The 20,832-nt window shown below is 39.8% G+C and overlaps 3 protein-coding genes and 1 pseudogene across 3 annotated transcripts; 3 read left to right on the top strand and 1 right to left on the bottom strand.

The window, feature by feature from the left end:
* The first annotated feature begins 237 nt into the window (after positions 1-237).
* Positions 238-1,672, top strand: LOC137737055 (putative SNAP25 homologous protein SNAP30). Its single transcript, XM_068476406.1, has 5 exons — positions 238-851; positions 982-1,075; positions 1,161-1,279; positions 1,354-1,451; positions 1,540-1,672. Exons 1-5 carry the CDS (start codon positions 483-485, stop codon positions 1,634-1,636), a joined length of 777 nt encoding a protein of 258 aa, XP_068332507.1. The 5' UTR covers positions 238-482; the 3' UTR covers positions 1,637-1,672.
* LOC137737054 (probable inactive purple acid phosphatase 2) lies at positions 1,671-4,289 on the bottom strand. Its single transcript, XM_068476405.1, has 2 exons — positions 3,528-4,289; positions 1,671-3,276 (listed from the first exon to the last, which is right to left on the bottom strand). The coding sequence occupies exons 1-2, from the start codon at positions 4,224-4,226 to the stop codon at positions 2,002-2,004; spliced, it is 1,974 nt and encodes a 657-aa protein (XP_068332506.1). The 5' UTR covers positions 4,227-4,289; the 3' UTR covers positions 1,671-2,001.
* A 9,516-nt stretch (positions 4,290-13,805) lies between these two features.
* LOC137738373 (probable pre-mRNA-splicing factor ATP-dependent RNA helicase DEAH3) lies at positions 13,806-15,465 on the top strand (annotated as a pseudogene).
* A 2,701-nt stretch (positions 15,466-18,166) lies between these two features.
* LOC137736604 (probable leucine-rich repeat receptor-like protein kinase At1g35710) lies at positions 18,167-20,763 on the top strand. The gene is made up of 11 exons (XM_068475842.1): positions 18,167-18,377; positions 18,452-18,599; positions 18,708-18,779; positions 18,988-19,059; positions 19,162-19,233; positions 19,346-19,489; positions 19,585-19,665; positions 19,763-19,834; positions 20,034-20,105; positions 20,392-20,463; positions 20,551-20,763. The coding sequence occupies exons 1-11, from the start codon at positions 18,269-18,271 to the stop codon at positions 20,639-20,641; spliced, it is 1,005 nt and encodes a 334-aa protein (XP_068331943.1). The 5' UTR covers positions 18,167-18,268; the 3' UTR covers positions 20,642-20,763.
* Positions 20,764-20,832: the final 69 nt, after the last annotated feature.

Here is a 20,832-nt window from a genome sequence, read left to right as displayed (position 1 = left end):
TATCCATAAAAATAAGATTAGAAATAACCCCCAAAAAAAAAAAAGAGTGAGAAAAATTGAGGAGGGAAGAAGTTAAAATCCTTCCCAACGGTCTCTCAAAGTTGGACCTTGGACTCGGGGGATGTTAGAGCCGTCCAATTCTTCTGCTTTTTCGCGACGTCTTTTTCTGATTTTTCTCACAACCACAGAGACAGAAAATAAATACTTCTCCACAGAAAATCCTTTGTTTCTCTCCAATTTCTTCACTAATTCCTCTTCTTGTTTCAAGCACAAATCAAACCCATAACCCAAAGACCGCGGCAGTTTGTGTAAGAAACACTGCCAAGTTTCGATTTTTATCAACATTTCTCGGTACATTTGCGGTTCTTGATCATAACCCATGTTGTAATTTTCGGTCGACAAGTTTCAGTTTGATCTTCTATTGCTAAATTCGTAATCTTTTGCAGGCGTGACCACTTTGACAATTATTGTTTTTTGGCAAAATGTTTGGGTTTAAGAAATCGCCTGCAAAGATTGGAAAGCAAGGTTCTGTAGACCCAGGTTTTCAAGCTGATTCAGACGCGGGGAAGAACACGCTTAACCCTGCGAGAAGAACTTCTTCCGAACCTATGCTTATCACCCCGGATTTCAGTAACGAAAAAAAATCATTAGAGCAGCAGAGTATGCAAGAGTTAGAGAAATATGCTGTTAACAAGTCCGAGGAGACAACAAAGAGTGTCAACAATTGCCTCAGGATTGCAGAGGACATCAGAGGGGATGCTACAAGGACCCTTGACATGTTGCACCAGCAGGGTGAGCAAATTACAAGGACTCACATGGCGGCTGTTGATATCGATAAGGATTTGAGTCGGGTAATCTCTCCTTCTTGTTAGGGTTTTGTAACTAGATGATTTTAGTTTTTCTTGTGACACAAGAAACTATGAAACCCGAAGAGGAGCAGCATTTTTTATCGTAATACCTAATGATGCATTCTGAAAACAGGGTGAGAAGATTTTAAACAATCTTGGAGGCATGTTCTCAATGCCTTGGAAGCCGAAGAAGACCAAGGATATTTCGGGACCCGATCTGTCATTAGGTTTGGTTCTGTTATAATCTGCTTGCTTCATTTCCTGATTCTTCAAAACCTCATGAAGCTTTTTGTATATGGTGATCATGCTCAGCTTCTGCAACCAAAAAAGCTGATCCACAGCAGAGGGAAAAGTTGGGTTTAGGTCCGAAAGGGCGGTCAGCTCCTGCGACGCCTCCTCCGGAAGGCTCAGGTGCCATGCAGAAAGTCGAGGTAAGTGTTTGCGATTACGGTGGCTACGTGCCCTCCCGATTTTACTTATTTTGGGACTGGTTTGTGAATAACAGTATGAGAAGGCAAAGCAAGATGATGGACTTTCAGATCTAAGTAACATTTTGGGGGATTTGAAGGGTATGGCTATGGACATGGGAAATGAACTCGACAGGTCAATATCTTTGTTCTTCGCTGTGAACTTTCTTCGTGATTTGCATCTATATCTCTACATTGTTGTTAAGTAATTTGGAAAAATGCAGGCAAAACAAAGCCATCGATAATCTCTCTGACGATATTGATGAGGTTAACTCTCGAGTGAAAGGTGCCAATCAACGTACACGGCGTTTGCTCGAGTGAAGGTCAACAGTCTTGGAAATACCGGCAAGCAGTCTACAGAAAATTTGCACATTACTTTTGATTGTATATAACTGGTTCCCCCTATTTGGGATATACATGCAATAAAACGAGCCTTTATGTTCAGATTCAAAAACCGTACAGCTCTAGATTACACCATATAGTTTTGCATTCCTATTTTCTTCTCCTCCACTCCTTTTTTTTCGCAGTTTTTGGATCGAACAAATCAAATAAGATCCAAGGACGGGGCAGAAATAAGGGGATGATGGCGGGAAGAGAAAACGGGAGTGAAAGTCACTACCGACACCAAATGTGTGCAGAAAGTTTGAATATTTACAAACACAGCAATCTGCAGTTGTTGTAGGAGCTCAGGTTTCCTCACTCTTCACAGGAATCCAGTTACTTCCTGGAACGGCCTTTTTCCTGGAATATGAAATGTAACCCACAACGTATCCTATAAAAACCCCAAGCACCAACACACTTGCTCCCTTCACAAACCAAGAGAATGTAGACTCCCCACTGCTCCTAATAACCCCAGCATCACCACTGCTACCGATATTAACAGACTTGATACCGCCTCTACCAGCTCCACTATCGCCGAGAACTTGGCCTGAAGCCAGAATCTCCACTGTGTCGTGCACCTTCCCATCATGGTTTCCAACATAAGTAAGTGTAAGCTTCTTCCTTGTGGCAACCAACCTAGTGTACCCAAATTCACCACCGCGGTATAAAGACCGCTCTGGCTGTGGGTACACTGGGTCAGTTGGATGATCTGGTCTAGGCTCCCAGATCGGTTGCCAGTCTTGCCCTCCCATCCCAATCACAACATGAATAGGTCCAACACTCCCACAAGTATAGTTTACCAACTGACAAAACCTCTCGTATCTGTGTACATGTCCCCATAGTGCAAGATTTACATTGTTCTTCACAAACAGAGGCTCCAAATGCTCCAGCATTTTCACCCTCAAAGGAGCATCACCTCTCTCGTAGCTTGTTGTGTACATCGGCCTATGTCCTTGCACCACCACAAATGGCGTCTTCCTCCTATCCACTGCCTCCAAATCCCGCTTTATAAATTCCAATTGCTTGCTTCCTTCAACAAAATTGGTCTCAGTTGAAATGTACACAAAATGTACTGACCCAACATCAAACGAATAGTAAAGATTTCGTGTAGCTGGGGCACTTGTTCCAGTCAGTTCAGATGAGTTTCCAGGCATGTTGAACTTAAGACTATAGGGCACCCCACATTCTCCCCCACCATCTGTCCCATACATTGTTGCCCACTCCGGTTTCCATGGCTGCAACGGCCAATCATACTCGTGATTTCCAATACAAACATGGTATGGAAGTTTGGATGCAAGGGGTTCAATTTGGCTAAAGAATTGATCCCACAACCACGAGTACCCTCTCGCGTAGCTTATGTCTCCGATGTGGGAAACAAAAGCCGGCTTTTCACCAAGAGCCTCAACATCCCGGAGGATCCATTTCACAGTGGCTATGCTCTCGTCTTGTGTCCGAAGAAACGTTGCATAAGGTGTTGCAGTCCCCATGTCACCAAACATAAAGGCCGTAGTTTCATCCGAGTCCTCGTTTCGTGAGACAAAGCTGTGCGTTTTGCTCCATCCTTCAGAATCACTTCCGACCTGATCACATAACACTTACTATCAGGTCCTCTTGAAATGCTTGTTAGAAGGCATTTCTCTTCAGTTCATAAGTGATTTTACTAAAAGCACTTTTATTAAAAGTACATCGAAAGTTCGAAACTTTTGATAGAAATTAAAGTGCTTTCGGAACTGCCTCCTAAAAAAGCTACTCTTAATGCACTTCCAAGTTCCAAACATTCGTAATCAATCTCGTTAAGAATTTAACTAGAACAGTAAAATGTAAATTTTACCTTGTAATAATATCTGACGCCTTTTCCCAGTCGGGTCATGACCGCATCGTGGATAAACCCGGGATCTCTCCACCCGATACTGTTGTTGGCGGGTGCATCGCACATGTGCTCCCTTTCATACCTCCCCACACGTGCCACCGCCCCGTCATCGAGCGAGTCCTCCCTCTGACCGTATCGAACCTTTCTCTCCCCGCCGTCTGGCGTCACGAACATGACCCGCATCTCGTCATCTCCGTCCGTGTAAGCGAGGTGGATCTGATCCGGAACACGACCCGATTCGAAGCTAAGCTCGTCATCTGAGGTGGCGAGCAGGTGGGCGGTGCCGGGGAGAGGGTTGTGGTCCTGGTCGAGGTGGTTGGGGTCGATCTCGGACTCGTTCCAGCGGAAAATCCGGAAGGAGTAGTTGAATCGGAGATTGACCAGAGGGAGGGAAATGGAGCCCGACCCAGATTTCCATGTGGGGGCGGAGGAGAGGAACTTGTATCCTATAAAGTTGTCGTGGTGGGAGGAAGGGGGCGAGTAGATGCCGAGCCAGTCGAGTCGGGAGGGCGAGTCGATGCCGGACCATTGGATTAGGACGGAGTCGCCCGATTTGGAGAGGGAGGTTGGGGAGAGAGAGAGTGAAACAGTTTGGTGGGTCGGAGGGAAGAAGGTGAAGAGGAGGAGGATGGAAACGAAGGTTGTTGAAGGAACGGCCATGGCGATGGCGGATGCGGTGACCGATGAGCAATGGGATTGGATAGGTAAATATCTATCAAAATAACATTTATTTAATACTCAGGCATACTCCTTTTGGTTGTGCGGTATCAAAATCTATTTAGTCACTGTTTAATCTTAATTAATCTTAATCAATTCATTAATACTGCCATTGTGTGTGTCAGAGTCGGCCACATGCGAAAGTGAATTAGAGGTTCCAAAATTGCGAATATAATTTTTTTTATTTTAAAATTTTAGTTGTGCTTTCTATAAATTGTAATAGCAAAAAAAAATAAAACAAATGAATTCACAAAAAGGTGAATTATTATTTTTTCCTGAATTACTTAGAGGTCTAACCATTTAGTAGTACAATCTAATGGTATTCTTTTTCACTTGTAAGTGAGAGGTTTTAGGTTTGATTTTCGCCAAATACGAGTTTGAACCATATTATTGCTAGCTTATTGTGAGGTTAAGCCCACCCCTTTCCCCTTAGCGTAAATAACATTGTTCGTTCAAAAAAAATAAAATTACTTAAATGTCCAGGGTTAAAAATTTTATTTTAGTTTTGTGGAATTTTTATATTAGTTTGGACCACATTATTGTTAGCTTATTGTAAGGCTAAACCCACCCTCTTCCCCTTAACGTAAATAATATCATTCGTTAAAAAATAAAGTTACTTAAAGGTCCAAGGTTAAAATTTTTATTTTAGTTTTGTGGAATTTTTATATTATTTTTGTGAAACTTTACGTATTTAATAATAATAAAGTAAAAAATGATGGAGACAAAGTCTCGAACCCATTCTCAAACGATTACAGATAAGCATAAGTACCACTTGTGCTAACAGTTGATTTTATAATTTTTTCACACATATTGGTCTATATATGTATATTCATGTAAAATAGAAAAATAGAGGGCCCTTTCGATTTGGGGGCCATGTGCGGTGGCACCACTTGCACACCCTCAGGGCCAGCCCTAGTGTGTGTATAAAAAAATGAAAATGAAAAATATATATGGGAGGAAGAAGTTGGGAGAAAAATGTGAAGTAGATAGATCGTGAATGTTATAAGTAGGTAAAAATTAGAGAAATAACATTTGCTAGGGACAAGAACGCGGGTGCAAAATATCACACTGTTTAGTTTTGTAACTATAACACAAAATGATTGTAGGTAAAGAGAGGAAGGAGATATTGATATAATTGCTTTCACTTCTTTTCTTTACTATGTATTGTGATCACATACGGAATGCTCATTATATAGAGCTACATCCGTGAAGGTTTGCAAAAAATGAAATGATTGTCTTTTGAAAAATCTCACATATCAACAACAACACAACTATTCTTAAGTCTTCCTCACTATTAGCTAAAACATGTGGGTATACATTTCCACAATTTTTACAACAATGAAAGATTTTTTAGTTTAATTTTTAAATTTTGGGAAATATAGATAGAGACATGCATTGATGATATGTGGATGAGAAAATTTAAAAAAAAATTCTTTTTGTGTAAAATTACTTTAAATATCCATGAATTTTCTTTTCTAATATTTATCTCAATGCAATAGGGTGTAATAGTATTTTTGTTTGGTTCTCCTTCTCTCTTGACTTTGTGAATTGGGGATTTACAAATTTGGTGTCTATGATTGTAATTTAATTCTGCTATTCTACAAGATCTATTGATGATGCCATATCAAGTTTGATTCTTTAAGTTTTTTTTTTTTTTTTTTTTTTGGGTTACAAATAGTAAAATTATTACCAACCAAAAATTTACAACACAAAGGCGCACACTAAAACACAAAGAAAAAAGGGCCAAACAAACTACACACCAAGGTCCAAACCATATACATAACACAAAAATGGACCTTACAAACTACACACAAAGGGCCAAAACAAAGGCTAAAGCCCAAAAACAAAGACACACCGAAAGAGAACCCTAGCCTTCTACTACAACCGCCTGTGCATCATCACACGAACAACAGGAAGCATGTACACCTAACTTACTCCATAATTCCGACCAATCAACACCTCAGAGGCTAAAGCCCAAAAACTAAAGCCTAAAAACAAAGACACATTGAAAGAGAACCCTAGCCTTCTGCTACAACCGCCTCTACAACACTGCACGAACAGCAGGAACCATGTACACCGACTTACTCCAGAATTCCGACCAATCAACACCTCAGAGATGGGAGGAAGGAAGACCATGTGATCCATCAATGAAACCTTCTCCAACGGCAGCCACCAAGGAGAAGAAAACAAAGAAGCATGTGAGAATCCCACAAGCAACACTGCCAATGCAGGCAGACCGAAAAAAGAAAGTGGTGCGGACACATGAGCCGATATGTAAACCGGAGCTCAACACACCTTCTCGATGTATCGTGACAAATCACAGCCAAAAGTAACTGTAGACCAAATTTGGGTATAAATTGATGAAGGATGAAGCTAAATCGAAAATAAAGAAGATTAGATTTGTGGGGGATAAGGGATGGTAATTCTAACTGTTAAACCCAATAACCGTGGATAACCACCCGAATGGATTAGATTTGGATATGAAAATTCAGGTATGGTATGGATATGGGGAAAAACTATGAACTTTATTCGGTTATGATTTTGGATATGGCTATAGGGGTCCCCAATCCGTATCCATTCCCGAATCCGACCCGAATATATATATATATATATATATATATATATATATATATTTGATACATAATATAATTTTATTCAATTTACCGAACCCTCCCTATACTAATTCGTTATGCATGCATCAAACCCTATACTATCTTTATTATGCACCAAACATCATGCATGGGGCATACCAACAACCTCATCAATTCAATACTCTTATTGTTATACTCAACCAAATTATTCATTGAATCATTTTATATATCAATTATCAAATATTACAAGTTTATCAGATTCATCTCTCTTCAAGAGTTTCACTGTCAAAAAATTGGTGCATGTTATCATGAACAACTTCAAATATATTGTTAGTTTTTTGTAATTGGATGTTGCTATTTAATGACGGAATTAGTATCTACTAAAATTTATAATGCGTTAATTAGATGAATATATATATATATATATATTTTTTTTTATGAAGATGTATATAATTGATAACCAATTGAAAATCCGTTACCCGGTGGATATGGTTATGGATAATCCCCGATGGTTAATTTGCGGTTATGGATATGGTTAATTTTCGTGGTTATGGGGATGGATATAGCGTTTCCGTCTCTAAACCGAACCCTTGCCATCCCTATGGGGGATGGACGAGGGGCATGAAGATGGGGGGATGAATTGGATGGACATGAGGAATTAATTGAGTAGGAATAATGGCAACAAGAGTGCATAGGTCGCACTGATCATGATGGATAGCAGGGGAAAAACAGTAACAGAAAAGAAGGGAGGGAAGAGCAAAAAGAAAAAGAAAATGACTACCACTAACCCTAGCTATAGCCATAGCCAGGGTCGGCGCCTGAACAGAAAAACCAATAACGGAAACCTCACACAAGAGGTGAGAATGAGTCTCAGTTAGAGAGAAAACTCTCATCGACTCGGGAGAGAATCCACTATCATTTTATTAGAAAATAATGGAAGTCCTTTGAGTTTTGCGTTCAAATTACTGATTTTGTTGAAGGCCGGTTCCGTTATTATTGTGAATTGTTGTTGAATTACGTTTAAGTCCTCCTATTTTGTCAAGATTTGATTGTTACTTTTGGTTGTAAATTAAGATCAGCTACGTGTTTTTCTGATCAAGATTTTGTTAGAAAATATTAGTATTTTATTAATTGGGTTTTGCATGTTACCTTAGGATTTGGACCCAGTCCATTTAAGACTTCGAGAGTTTTTTAAGTTTTGTTCTCTATAAGCATAGCATATAGTTTTTCCTTTTTTTTTTTTTTTTTTTTGAACAGATATAGCTTGTAGCTTAGTATGATAAATAAGTCAGTCAAGATGCAATTTTCAATTTGTAACCGTCTCGACAATCTTATTTATTTGTTTTCCATTTAATAAAATAATGTTCATAGTTTATCTTTTGTTTGTTTGTTTCGTTATGAGTATTCTAATTTTCAACTTGATATCATATCAGATTTGAATTCAAGATTTAATATGCTCTTGTCCCGTATCAGTTTGTTGTCATATTTCCTTGTTTGATTGTTCTAATTTAGATTCATCATGAAAATTATCGTTGTTCATTGTAGTCCAAAAAAAGTGTCATTGTTCATCATTTGTCATTTGTTCTTGTCGTATACTCTGGTGTATTATCTGCACCCAAGCAACCTATCTGATGAACCAACACCGGACCGGCATCCCGCACCATTTCCTCATCTGGATCCATCTCCACTGTCTTATTGTATAGGAATTGGCATCGGAAGTCAGCATAATGGAGTTTGCATCCACAATTTTTTATTAGTAATTTAGGTCGTGTACCGCCATGAGTTTGACAAGCGTGTTGGAAAATATTAGTATTTTCTTGTTTTGATTTTGCTTGTTAGTTTAGGATTTAGGCCTAGCCCATTTGACACACACCCCAACCTAGATCGAGGCGTGCTGGCCGTCACGTGAGGTTAACGTAGCCATGTGCATAGTGCGGAAGCAATATTTATATAAGAAATGCGAATAAACAAAAACCAAACCAACTAGAGCATTAGATAAGAATTAAGTGCAAGACGAAAATAAGTGTGAATTCACAATCAAAGCATAAGTAGCCTAAGTGCAGTCCAGCATGACGAATGCTAATTATACAATACCAAAGGTGATCCTACAATGGTAATAATCCGTCAGAGTTGTCGTGGATTCCTCGCAAACCACCAATAAGCACTCCTAACTAGAACCTGGAGGGGTGCAAAACAGAAAGTGTGAGTAGGCAAAAACAAAGCTTTTCAAAACTGTTTCATCATTAAAGATAGTAACCCATCGCCGTAAAACCTGTATAATTTCCCAGAACATAGAATACATATCTATACCACAACCATGCTCAGAATAGCAAAATCCACAAATATGTCATGTCAAATATCTCAACATAAAAATATGTAAGCCAGGTAATATAAATCAATACAAAATGATATGTCAGCCGGAGTCACCTGACGTGACCTGTACGGCTGAATCTAGAGCTCATCCATCTAGCCGGAGTCACCTAACGTGACCTGTACGGTTCAAATCCACATCTCAACAAATATACTTGCACACGAGTCAGAACCACCTAAAGTGGTATATACGACAAGACTAGGTGTAAATAAATACGCTCAAGTTCTACGATCACGTGAAGACTGTGCGAATAATCGCGGGTTACCTACAAGTCGAAACCACCTATAGTGGTTTGTACGACATGACTTTGCACCTAACTTGGATCCAAGGTAAGCGTATGGTGCGGGAGGTGAACATCACGTGAAGGACTGTACCCTAACCACGGGCGGGAGCACTAACACCAGGGTGCAGGTTTATGAGTTCAAAATACATCTCAACATAATCATGCAACTCACATCAACAATCAATAAACTCACCTAGTATTTACCTGAGCGTTCGCAGCGTTAACGACAATATATGCAACTACTAAATACATATTCTAATTATAAGACATTTGGCATGGCATTTCAAAACATATGAATCATTTAAATCAAATTTCTGGGAAAAATACCAAGCATATATATATATATATATATATATATATACACATATACTGAAAACCAAAAGCCCACTCACTGATATGTGGAAGGGTCATAGCTCCCGAGTCTCGCTTGATTACGCTCGTCCTCTAGATAGGTCTCACCTATATGCGAAACAACTATATAAACTTTATTTTAAAGCACATAAACAAAATTAGGTAATAACTTCTCACACGTTGCTCAAATGGGATGTTTGAATATACCAACGTGATCTACTCAATCCCACGAACATTCCCATATATTTAGAAAAATTTTCCGATCACCCACGCGTCCTTACGCGTCGGCCATGTGTAGGCACGTGCCTGACACACGTACGGAAACCCTTACGGCGTTAAGGAATATTTTGTCCAAAAATGGAATATACCGTTAAATATACCTAACGCCGTTAGTATATTCCATCAAAGTTGACGGAATATTCTTCATCTTCTCCAGTGATCCTCGCCGGAGTCGCCGATGGCTACCGTCTGCGTCGCTGGAAACTGGAAAAACTTCTAATCGTCATATCTTCTTCATTTTTCAACCAAACTTCACGAAATTTAAACCAAAATGAAGCTTAGGATGAAAGGAACAAAACATTACCACTTTTAGGTCCTAAAACTCACGGGATCACGCCGGAAAAATCACGATAATCCCGCTACCTCTGCAACTTGTTAAACACGAGCTTCCTAACGTCCAAAACCTTCCAAAATTCTTCCCTAAGCTCGGAGAAGAAGTTCTAAGGCTTTTTAACACCTCCAAACTTGACAAAACCTCTTCGATCACGATGGATGAATAGGGCACCTCATCGGGGTTTTCTGGTTCTCGAGTAAATGAAATCTTCACGTCCAACTACGAGTATAAATCGACTCCTAAGCTTGCAAGGAGTCCAAAAACAACATCCACAACCTCGATCCGTGAATGATCAAGTGGTTTGAGAAATTGTCCGTACAATTGTACGGAAATGGAAAGAAATCCGAGAGGGAATGAGAGAGAAAGGGTCAACGAGTTGATGTCTGTGTATGAGTGTGTGGTCCAGGTTGCAGCTAACCAAAAACAAGGAAAACATGAATTGGACCACAACCAAAATGCATGTCACACAACATCATCTAATGTATAAAAGTCATTTCACGTTATCGAGGATAAAATAATATACCCATTCGGGACGGGCTGTCACACATTTAAGTTGAGGGTTCTTAGGCCATCTCCAACCAATCCGGCCAGATGACCGAAAATAGCCATTCTTTCCGCACTACTCCCTTCAAAAATAAGATTTTGAAATTCGAGTCGAGCACCGAGCAGCGCCGTGTTAAGAAGATCGCCATTCTTTTCACATCACTTCCGCTATTGATTTCTTCTCTGCAATTTTTTGTTCTTCAAGGTTTTTTTCCTTCTTCGCTCTTGATTTTATGAGTTGGGGATTTTTACAATTCAGTTGTGATGTCTAATTTCTGGGTTTTTCTGTTCTTCGTTCATAATTTTATGAATTGGGGATTTACAATTGTGGTGTCTAATTTCTTGGTTTTTTCTGTTCTTTGCTCTTGATTTTATTAATTTGGGATTTACAATTCTGGTGTCTAATTTCTGGATTTTTCCTGTTCTTTTCTCTTGATTTTATGAATCGGGAATTTACAATATTGGTATCTAATTTCTGGGTTTTTCTGTTCGTTTTTTTCTTTTTCGCTCTTGATTTTATGAATTGGGGATTTACAATTTTGGTGTCTGATTTCTGGGTTTTGGTTTGCCCTTGTTTTTCTGATAAAGATTTGATCTTTAATCTAATGGGTTTTCAGACGCACAAGTTACCAAACTCTAGGAGCCCGAACAAGACAACCGTGTCTAGAAAAAATACCTTTTCTTGGGAGAGCCAAAAGACTTGAACAAACCAAAAGATGGTTTAACTCTGGAGGAGGGAGAGTTTGATCTCTATCGAACCAGGTAAATTTCCTACATTTTAAAAAATAAGCATTTGTATTGTCAGTGGGATTTTAAAATAAGCATTTGTATTGTTGGTGGGATTTTAAATAATTTCTCCGTATTTTTATAGGACCATTGACATTAAACAGGAATCGGGAGACCAAATACTAACCTATAAAGTAGGAAAACAACCGGCCTTAGGGTCAACTTATCTTTTTTTTTTTTTTTTTTTTGGAAAACTGGAAATGTATAAACCAGTGTAAAAGATGCCAAAATCACAATGAATGTCCAACAGAAGGAAAAAAACCAAAAAAACCAGACATGAAGTATAAGGGGTAGAAGACCCGACATTGGAAGCAAAGCTCTGAGCGTCGCCCCTTGCACTACCCACATTAAGGCAGGCAAGGTAATCCATCTTTGCTCAAGACATGCACAAGCGAAAATGGGGGTCGATCAACCCAAGACAAATCACACATCTCGACACAACTACGTGACGCCAAAAGGTTAGTTGCCATATTGGCTGATCTTGGAACCCAAGACTAATGACAATCCTGAAAGGCTTGTCCAAGTTTCAAGCACCTGGCTAAAAGTGGAAAATCCTCCTATCTGCCATTAGAGATGTTATCCCGCAAACAAGAAATGGACTACTTAGAATCCGATTGAACAAATACATGGGCCAGACCCAACAATAGACCCAACTCACATCCACGCCGCAAAGCCAAAGCTTCCGCAGCAGCAACACATGATGTAAGGTCAACTTATCCTTCGTACTACAAAATTGGATCATTTAACCGAAGAGTCCCGAGGATATATCGAATACAAGATTAAGCTTGCCCTTTTTAAAAGCGACACAAGAGAAGGAAGATTTCAAGTGCGGTTCCGCTATTGGCAAGACTTTAGGGCCATCACATGACTACTTTACTCTTCCCTAGAGTTTCGGAGACAGTACCCATATGGGATATCATTCATCAAGATCTAAAGTTTCAGAGACAACACTCACATGGGATATCATTCATCAAGATCTTTGAAGTTGTATGTCCCAGAAAGGCCTTCCCTTTCGCCGCATATCACCAAGTCTGTCAGCCATTTGGCGGGGTCCTTGTAAAAATCCAGTCCACAAACATCAGGTTTACATTTTCACTTAGTTCTCGAAGTATCTCCATAGCTTCCAGATCTTTGGTAGTCATGACATCGATCGTCATCGTGCGGTCACTTTGAAGATGGGAACCATCTTCAAACCAACACACTTCTGGAAGATTTTGCACATCACCTTATTGAATTAAAATGAAACAAATTAACTACTTCACAACTCTATCACAAATTTCAATTTATTTGAGATAAAAACAGATAAGATAAACAATAATTAAAATTGGTATTCATTCAAAACAGATTAAATTAACAGTAATAACCACAACTCCTCGATTATCACAGATTCAAGGCTGGGAAGAAGTTCATGAGGGAAATGGATCATCTCCGGACCCTTTCCTCGATAATTGAGCAGCTATGGTTATTACGGTTAATTTAATCTATTTTTAATGAATACCAATTTTAATTATTGTTTATCTTATCTGTTTTTATCTCAAATAAATTGAAATTTGTGATAGAGTTGTGGAGTAGTTAATCTGTTTCATTTTAATTCAATAGGGTGATGTGCAAAATCTTCTAGAAGTGTGTTGGTTTAAAGATGGTTCCCATCTTCAAAGTGACTGCACGATGACGATCGATGTCATGACTACCAAAGATCTGGAAGCTATGGAGATACTTCGAGAACTTAGTGAAAATGGAAACCTGAGGTTTGTGTACTGGATTTTTACAAGGACCCCGCCAAATGGCTAACAGACCTGGTGATATGCGGCGAAAGGGAAGGCCTTTTTGGGACATACAACTTCAAAGATCTTGATGAATGATATCCCATATGGGTGTTGTCTTTGAAACTCTAGATCTTGATGAACGATATCCCATGCGGGTGCTGTCTCCGAAACTCTCTAGGGAAGAGTAAAGCAGTCTTGCAACGGGCCCCAAAGTCTTGCCAATAACAGAACCGCACTTGGAATCTTCCTTCTCTTATGTCGCTTTTAAAAAGGGCAATTTTATCTTCTATTCGATATACCCTCGGGACTCTTCGGTCAAACAATCCAATTTTGTAGTACGAAGGATAAGTTGACCCTACACCGTGTGTTGCTGCTGTTGAAGCTTTGGCTCTGCGGCGTGGATATGAGTTGGGTCTATCGTTGGTTCTGAGCCATGTAGTTGTTGAATCGGATTCTAAGCAGTCCATTTCTTGTTTGCGGGATAACACATCTAATGGCAGATGGGAGATCTTGAAGCTGCCGGAGATATACTCGTTTTCCTCCCCAAAGAGGACGAGATAGAAAGCGTGTGCTGCAAAATTAACCAAGCAATTGCAATTGCTTCTGCTCGGTTTCAGGTATCTGCACCTGTCAAAATCGTGCCTCTGTATTCGGAAACTCTTGGTCTTGCGCCATCGGATCAAGAACAAGTGTTCGATCAAATTCCTGGGAGGAAGATTGTCGTCTCAACAGACATTGCAGAAACCTCTCTAACCGTACCTGGAATTGTTTATGTTATTGACACGGGATTGGTTGCACATAAAGTATATAGCCCACAGTGCCCCCCTGCCCCTGTTGAATCTTTGCTGGTGTCTCCAATTTCTAGGCCAAGTGCCTCTCTGAGGCATGAACGTGCCGGGGGAACCCGGCCCGGGAAATGTTTCAGACTTTACACTGAGAATAGTCTCCGAAACCATCTTCAAAGACGCACACAGACAGAAATTTGTAGGTCCAAATTTGCTTCGGCAGCTCTTACTTTGAGGAAAATAGTTCTCATGGATCTGATGCTAGTTGATTTTGTGGAGACTCCTCATCCCGAGCGAATGATGGAAGCGATAGAGATCTTGAAGCGTCTGGGAGCAATGGATGACGAATACCGCTGGACCGAGCTGGGGGAGATTATGAGCGAGTTCCCCTTAGATCCCCAGCTATCGAAGATGCTTATTGTTAGCCCTACACTCAACTGCTCACATGAGATTTTGTCCATTTGTGCCATGCTTTCAGTACCGTTGAGTCCCCTTGTTCAGCCTCGGGGGAGGCTCAAAAATCGGCTGCGCTGCTGAGAAAAGCAAGGTTTATCCATGTCGATGGAGATCACCTCACGCTGCTGAATGTGTATCGTGCTTACAAGGAAAACAATGAGGATCCATCCTGGTGCGAGCTCAACTTTGTCAATCACGCGGCATTGAAGGCTGCAGACAACATTAGGCAGCAGTTAGCGAGCATTATGGCTCGTTGTGATCTCAAGTTATTTAGCATTAGTACTACTGGTCCTGACTAATCTGTCAACATCAAGAGGGCCATGTTAGCCGGATATTCGTTTCAGGTAGCTCACCTACAATGCACATCCGGCAGTGGTTCCGGGCACTACCTGACAGGAGCCATGGATAAGGTACACTTGCATCCCTCCAGTTGCTTGGGTCACAAGGCAGAGCGGGTGATTTTCAATGACTGTTGCGTTGTGGAAACCAAGAAGTGTATCCTCACAGTGACCCAGATTCCCAGCGAAGGGCTCGTTGCTGGTGTACAGAACCTGGGCCGGTTCTGAAGTTTTTTAGTTTTATAGAATGTTATTTGTTCTGTGTTTTATCTTTTATTTTTTGTTCAGTTGTGACTGTTTTGTTAGCATCTATTTTCTTGTTTCAATAAAAACAATCACTTGCTATGCATCATGTTAGAACTTGGCTTCAGAGTCACAGACTTCCTAAGTATTTTGAAATAGTATTTGGTAGCACTTGTATTATCCAAGCTGCCAAACGAGACCTAAAAGTATATGGGAGTAAGGGTACTATATAACATATTTACGTGACTCATATGACAAGATAATAGCAATAAAACATTTGATATCGCTAACACATCTTATAATACGTGTATATTAATTTTACGTATCTAAATAATATTACTCAGAATAATTTAACCCGGACCTAAAAATATGACATAAAAGTAAGTTAAAGTATCCAATATATATTGGTGAATGGTGATGAGGAATAGAAAGGACAATGAGTAGTGAATTTAAGTCCTTCATGTGTCTCTTGCGCCTTTCCCTTGCATTAAACTCCTTTTACCACTGCAATTCCTTCCACCTCTCAAAACCACCACCCTTTCACATCGCTCTCTCCAAAAAATGACCAAGAGCTCTCACTCTTCTTTTTCGTTTCCCTCCTCCACTTCCGGCCTCCCGCGGCTTCTTCTCATGGCGGCAGCGGCGGTCATCGTCTCCCTACTTTTTGTCACATCCGCTGCCACACCCATCTCTAACCCAACCGATGCTACACCAAGAAACCCCCACCGCCTCCATAGTCAAGAAACCCATCACCACGGTGAATGCGATCATCAGACTTCAGATTCGGAATCGTCAAGCGCACAATTACGTTCTTTGTGCCTTCAACTCACCCACCACAGAATATTCCACGCCAGCCTTCCCCTCTCACCGCTGTCACCGGTATCCCCATCCGGCCCCTCGCAGCCGGCTCCTGGCGACCGTCAAGATGGTCACGAGATTGATCCAAGATACGGTGTAGAGAAGAGATTAGTCCCCTCCGGTCCCAACCCTCTTCACAATTGAAAGTCCAGTCCACTACCTCATCAAGTCACCCTGCACCCCAAGTAACGTCCTCATCAAAACAAATTTCTGAATTTTTTACCATGGATATATTATATTTATCGTTCTTGATCGGTTCTTGAGCGTTTCTTGGCATCTCTCATCACCAAAGTCGTTCTTGCCCTGCTCGTTTCTTGATCGAGCGCCCAAAATCGAGCCGGTTTTCCGTCTTCCGGCTGAAGTGATATGAACGACGATCATGCACGGGGTAACATTACCATCGAGGAGCTAGCGAGTTCTTGAATTAATTCATCCTCTTATTATAATTAAGTGTACTAGTTTATATATTTTCTTAATTACTTGCTACTAGATCGTTCTCTCGCCATGCACACACTATTTCCATGCTTGTTTTTGAACATATCATCACTACCTTAAATTTGTTTAGTATAGTTAAGTCGATTTAATTAGTAAGTAATTAAAGTCACGAGACAAGTTTTTGTGGAAGCAGCAAAAACGAGCACGGAAATGGTCCTCAAATTTTCTTGAATTGATGTTCTTCGCGGGATCATGCAGCTCAAAAGAAGCCCATGAATGTCATAAATACATTTGGATCTACAGCTTTGTTTTCTGAGGTCAAAGTGGACTTGTACCATGTGGGTCCGAATTTAGATAGTAAGTTGAAGCTTTTGTAGCTGTGAAATATATGAATGGATTTAATTTAGATTTCGGGTTTTCAATTTTTGCCTTTTTGACTTTTTGCCCTCACTTTATGTTCATAAGTTTTCCATGAATATATAACATGTTTCATGTTGCAATTCAGTGGGAATTTTTAGTGTGCGGAAATATGGCTCGGTGCACAAGTGTCAAAATCAACCAATTTTATTATTACATTTAATGTACTGGACCGTTTCTGATACACTAAAAAATTTATTGCAATTGAGGTGTCGTACTTGAATAAATTTGTCAACCAAGAGAATAGCATCTCCCATTCCCATATAAGATGAGGTGAATCCCGTGACACAATTGCTCTTTGGTTAATGAATGTGTTTCCCATGATATTCGTAATATAAGAAAGTCCTAAATTTCATATATCTCTCGCTTTCCTCGTAAACTAAGGTGAAATATAAATTGCATATATCATGAAGGTGCATTTAATAATGAAACGCGTTATTGGGTGTAAACAAAAATATTCAGACCATACCTTACAAGTTCGTGGAGTAAATTGGCTAATACATGTGTACTTTTTTGAACAACACCAAGGATAAAATCGAGTTCTTGTTATAGATGTATTAGCAGAAGACAACACTCTATCCTTAAGATTAGAATGTTATTTCGAAAAATTAAGAATAATAAAGTTTGAGAATACAAGGAAGAATCAAAAGATGCATAAAATTTATAACTCAGTTGATTAAAGTCATTTATGTTTTTTTGAAATTTGAATTCGAAGTCCCGTTGCTCAATACCGCTCGAGTAATACTGAAAAGAGAAAAATGAAGGGCCCAAAAAACGGCCCATGTGTACACCCGTAGATAAAAACTAGACCGGGCTCAAAAGAAAAACCCGGGAGGAGGCCCAAAGAAAACAAACCCGTAGGAGGCCCGACCAATAGAAATGAAGAAATAAAATTAAATAAAATTAAAAAATTAAGAAAAAAGAGTCACCGACGGACGAAAGCGGAGTTCCAATTCCGCGTTTGGCAGAAGACTGAAGACTTTGGAGAGATTATCACTAATATCTCAGCTAATTACTTAACAAATCATAATTAAGTACAGTGGTTTTATATCTAATCAGATAATTAAATGCCGCCTGCTTAATCCGAGTTGAAACTGTGTGTGAGTGAAGAAGTCCGAGATCAGAGATCTCCGAAATTCTCTTTTGGAGATGACAATGGCGCTTCGTCTTCCAATTGCCGCGTTTTCTCTGGTCCTCCTCCTCCTCATCCTCGTCTTCCCTCCGCTGCTTCTCGACGCCAAAACCCTCAAACGCGACAGTAAGTCCTCCCATCTCTCTCTCCCTCTCTGCGATTGTGATTTGGTTATGGTAATTGGTGGTTTCTTTGGGCAGTGAAAGCACTGAACGAGATCAAGGCGTCGCTGGGTTGGAGAGTGGTGTACGCCTGGGTCGGAGACGATCCGTGCGGAGACGGCGACCTTCCGCCGTGGTCCGGCGTCACTTGCTCCACTCAAGGGGATTATCGAGTCGTCACCGAATTGTAAGAACATCACTTCTTCCACATTCCATTCGATTCGATTTCCCAGAGTTTTTAGTTTTAACTGAAGATTGTGCATTTATGTGTTGTTTTTGGTTTGGAAATTTGCAGGGAGGTTTATGCAGTCTCAATTGTTGGGCCTTTTCCTACTGCCGTCACCAATCTCTTGGATCTCACTAGGCTGTAAGAACATACACCTCTTCAATCTTCTGGTCTGTAATTTCTTAGCAATTATCACAATTAATACAAACTGACGTTTCAAAATCTTTAATTTGTAAGCTGCAAATACATCATTAATAACCCATAAGTTGTTTCTTAGTTTTTGTCAACACTCATGATCTTTGTTTTAAAAAATCTGCTATATATGTAAGTGACTCTGTCTGTGTCACAGGGATCTCCATAACAACAAGTTGACCGGCCCAATTCCTCCGCAAATCGGACGTTTGAAGCGTCTCAAAATGCTGTACATCCCCTTTCTATTTCTTTTTATTTAAGATTAATTTGGTTTCTACTGAACATCTATGCTTAGATTTCTAGTTCTTTACTAATTATCATTGCTTCTCAGTAACTTGAGATGGAATAAGCTACAAGATGTCATTCCTCCGGAAATTGGTGAACTCAAGAGTTTGACCCATTTGTGAGTGAATTTTGATTCTTTCTTTCGCAATGTCTTTGAAATTTTCTTGTTTGGACTACTAATTCACCATGATTTACTTATTCACTAGTTTTTGTCTACTAATCATTTGCAGACATCTAAGCTTTAATAGTTTTAAGGGGGAAATCCCGAAGGAGCTTGCTAATCTTCCTGAGCTTCGTTATCTCTATCTGCAAGAAAATCGCCTTGTTGGGAGGATTCCTCCAGAACTAGGAACTCTGCAAAATCTTCGGCATTTGTATGTTTAGATAATTCTTCACATGTATGTTGTTAATGATAATGCATCTGTATCTGGTTACTAACGCGTGTGCCGTTGATGCTATTTGTTCATAGGGACGTTGGTAACAATCATTTGGTGGGTACTATTAGGGAACTCATACGTATTGAGGGCTGCTTTCCAGCTTTGCGTAACCTGTAAGTTAATCCAAGTTGGTGAATACATAATTACTTTTACCTCTAGTATAAATGACATGAAAGATTAAGTGAATCGTTTTGAAACTGGGATATGCAGTTACCTAAACAACAACTACCTTACGGGAGGGATTCCAGCACAGCTCGCCAACTTGACCAAATTGGAAATCTTGTATCTCTCTCTCTCTCTCTCTCTCTCTCTCTCTCTCTCTTGTTCTTTCTTTCTTTCTTTTTTCTCATTGGAAATCTTGTATGTCTCCTTTGAAGTTTTGCTTCTGAACTCTTGAGTTACTATCATCATCGAGGATGGATTTTATTATGTATTTACCGGAGAAGAAGTTTGTTGGGTTAATTCTTTTGCTTGTTTACAGGTACCTATCGTACAACAAGATGTCTGGGATTGTTCCATTAGGACTTTCCCATATTCCGAGATTGACTTACTTGTGAGTTTCTTCTTATGATATTTATTCTCTTTGCATTTGTGCTATACTAGTTGGTGTCGAAGGGTACTTATCGAGGAGTTGCCTCCTCTTTCTTTATCCCAATATTCAACTTGAATCTAGACTCTTGCGATATCAGCGAACTTAATATCATTAGTATAGCAAACCTTGGGCTAACTGAACAACCTTGACAAAGGATCTACCCTTCACATAAGATTGAGGAATGAATATATAATTTCTTTCATTTCTGATTGAGATTTTTTTTATTTTTTTATTTTATCGATTTTAGGTACTTGGATCACAATCAATTTTCTGGGAGAATTCCCGATGCCTTCTACAAACACCCATTTTTGAAAGACATGTAAGTTTCTGTCTGGAACTCGGAAACTTTTAATTCCTGAAATTATGTAGCAGATTATTTGATATCTTGGTTGCATGTTCATCACAGGTATATTGAAGGGAATGCATTCCGACCAGGCGTAAAACCAATAGGCATACACAAAGTTCTCGAGCTCACTGACACGGAATTTCTCGTTTAGTCAAGACATCGAACTATTATTTATTTGTTTTAACCAATTGTGCTTAGTACTGCCCAAACAAGGGTTCACATAGTCGCTGAATCAATGAAATAGAAATCTGTATCGACGAAGTTTTGCCGTCACTGGTGAGTTCCTATGTTGCTACCTCCCCAAGGAGTTGCCTATATGGAAAATAGTAGCAGGTAATGTTA

Source organism: Pyrus communis, chromosome 6, assembly GCF_963583255.1.
Source record: "Pyrus communis chromosome 6, drPyrComm1.1, whole genome shotgun sequence".
In the NCBI taxonomy this organism is placed as follows: domain Eukaryota; kingdom Viridiplantae; phylum Streptophyta; class Magnoliopsida; order Rosales; family Rosaceae; genus Pyrus; species Pyrus communis.
Note: the sequence above shows the minus strand (reverse complement) of the source record. Positions and strands in the feature narration are given on the sequence as shown.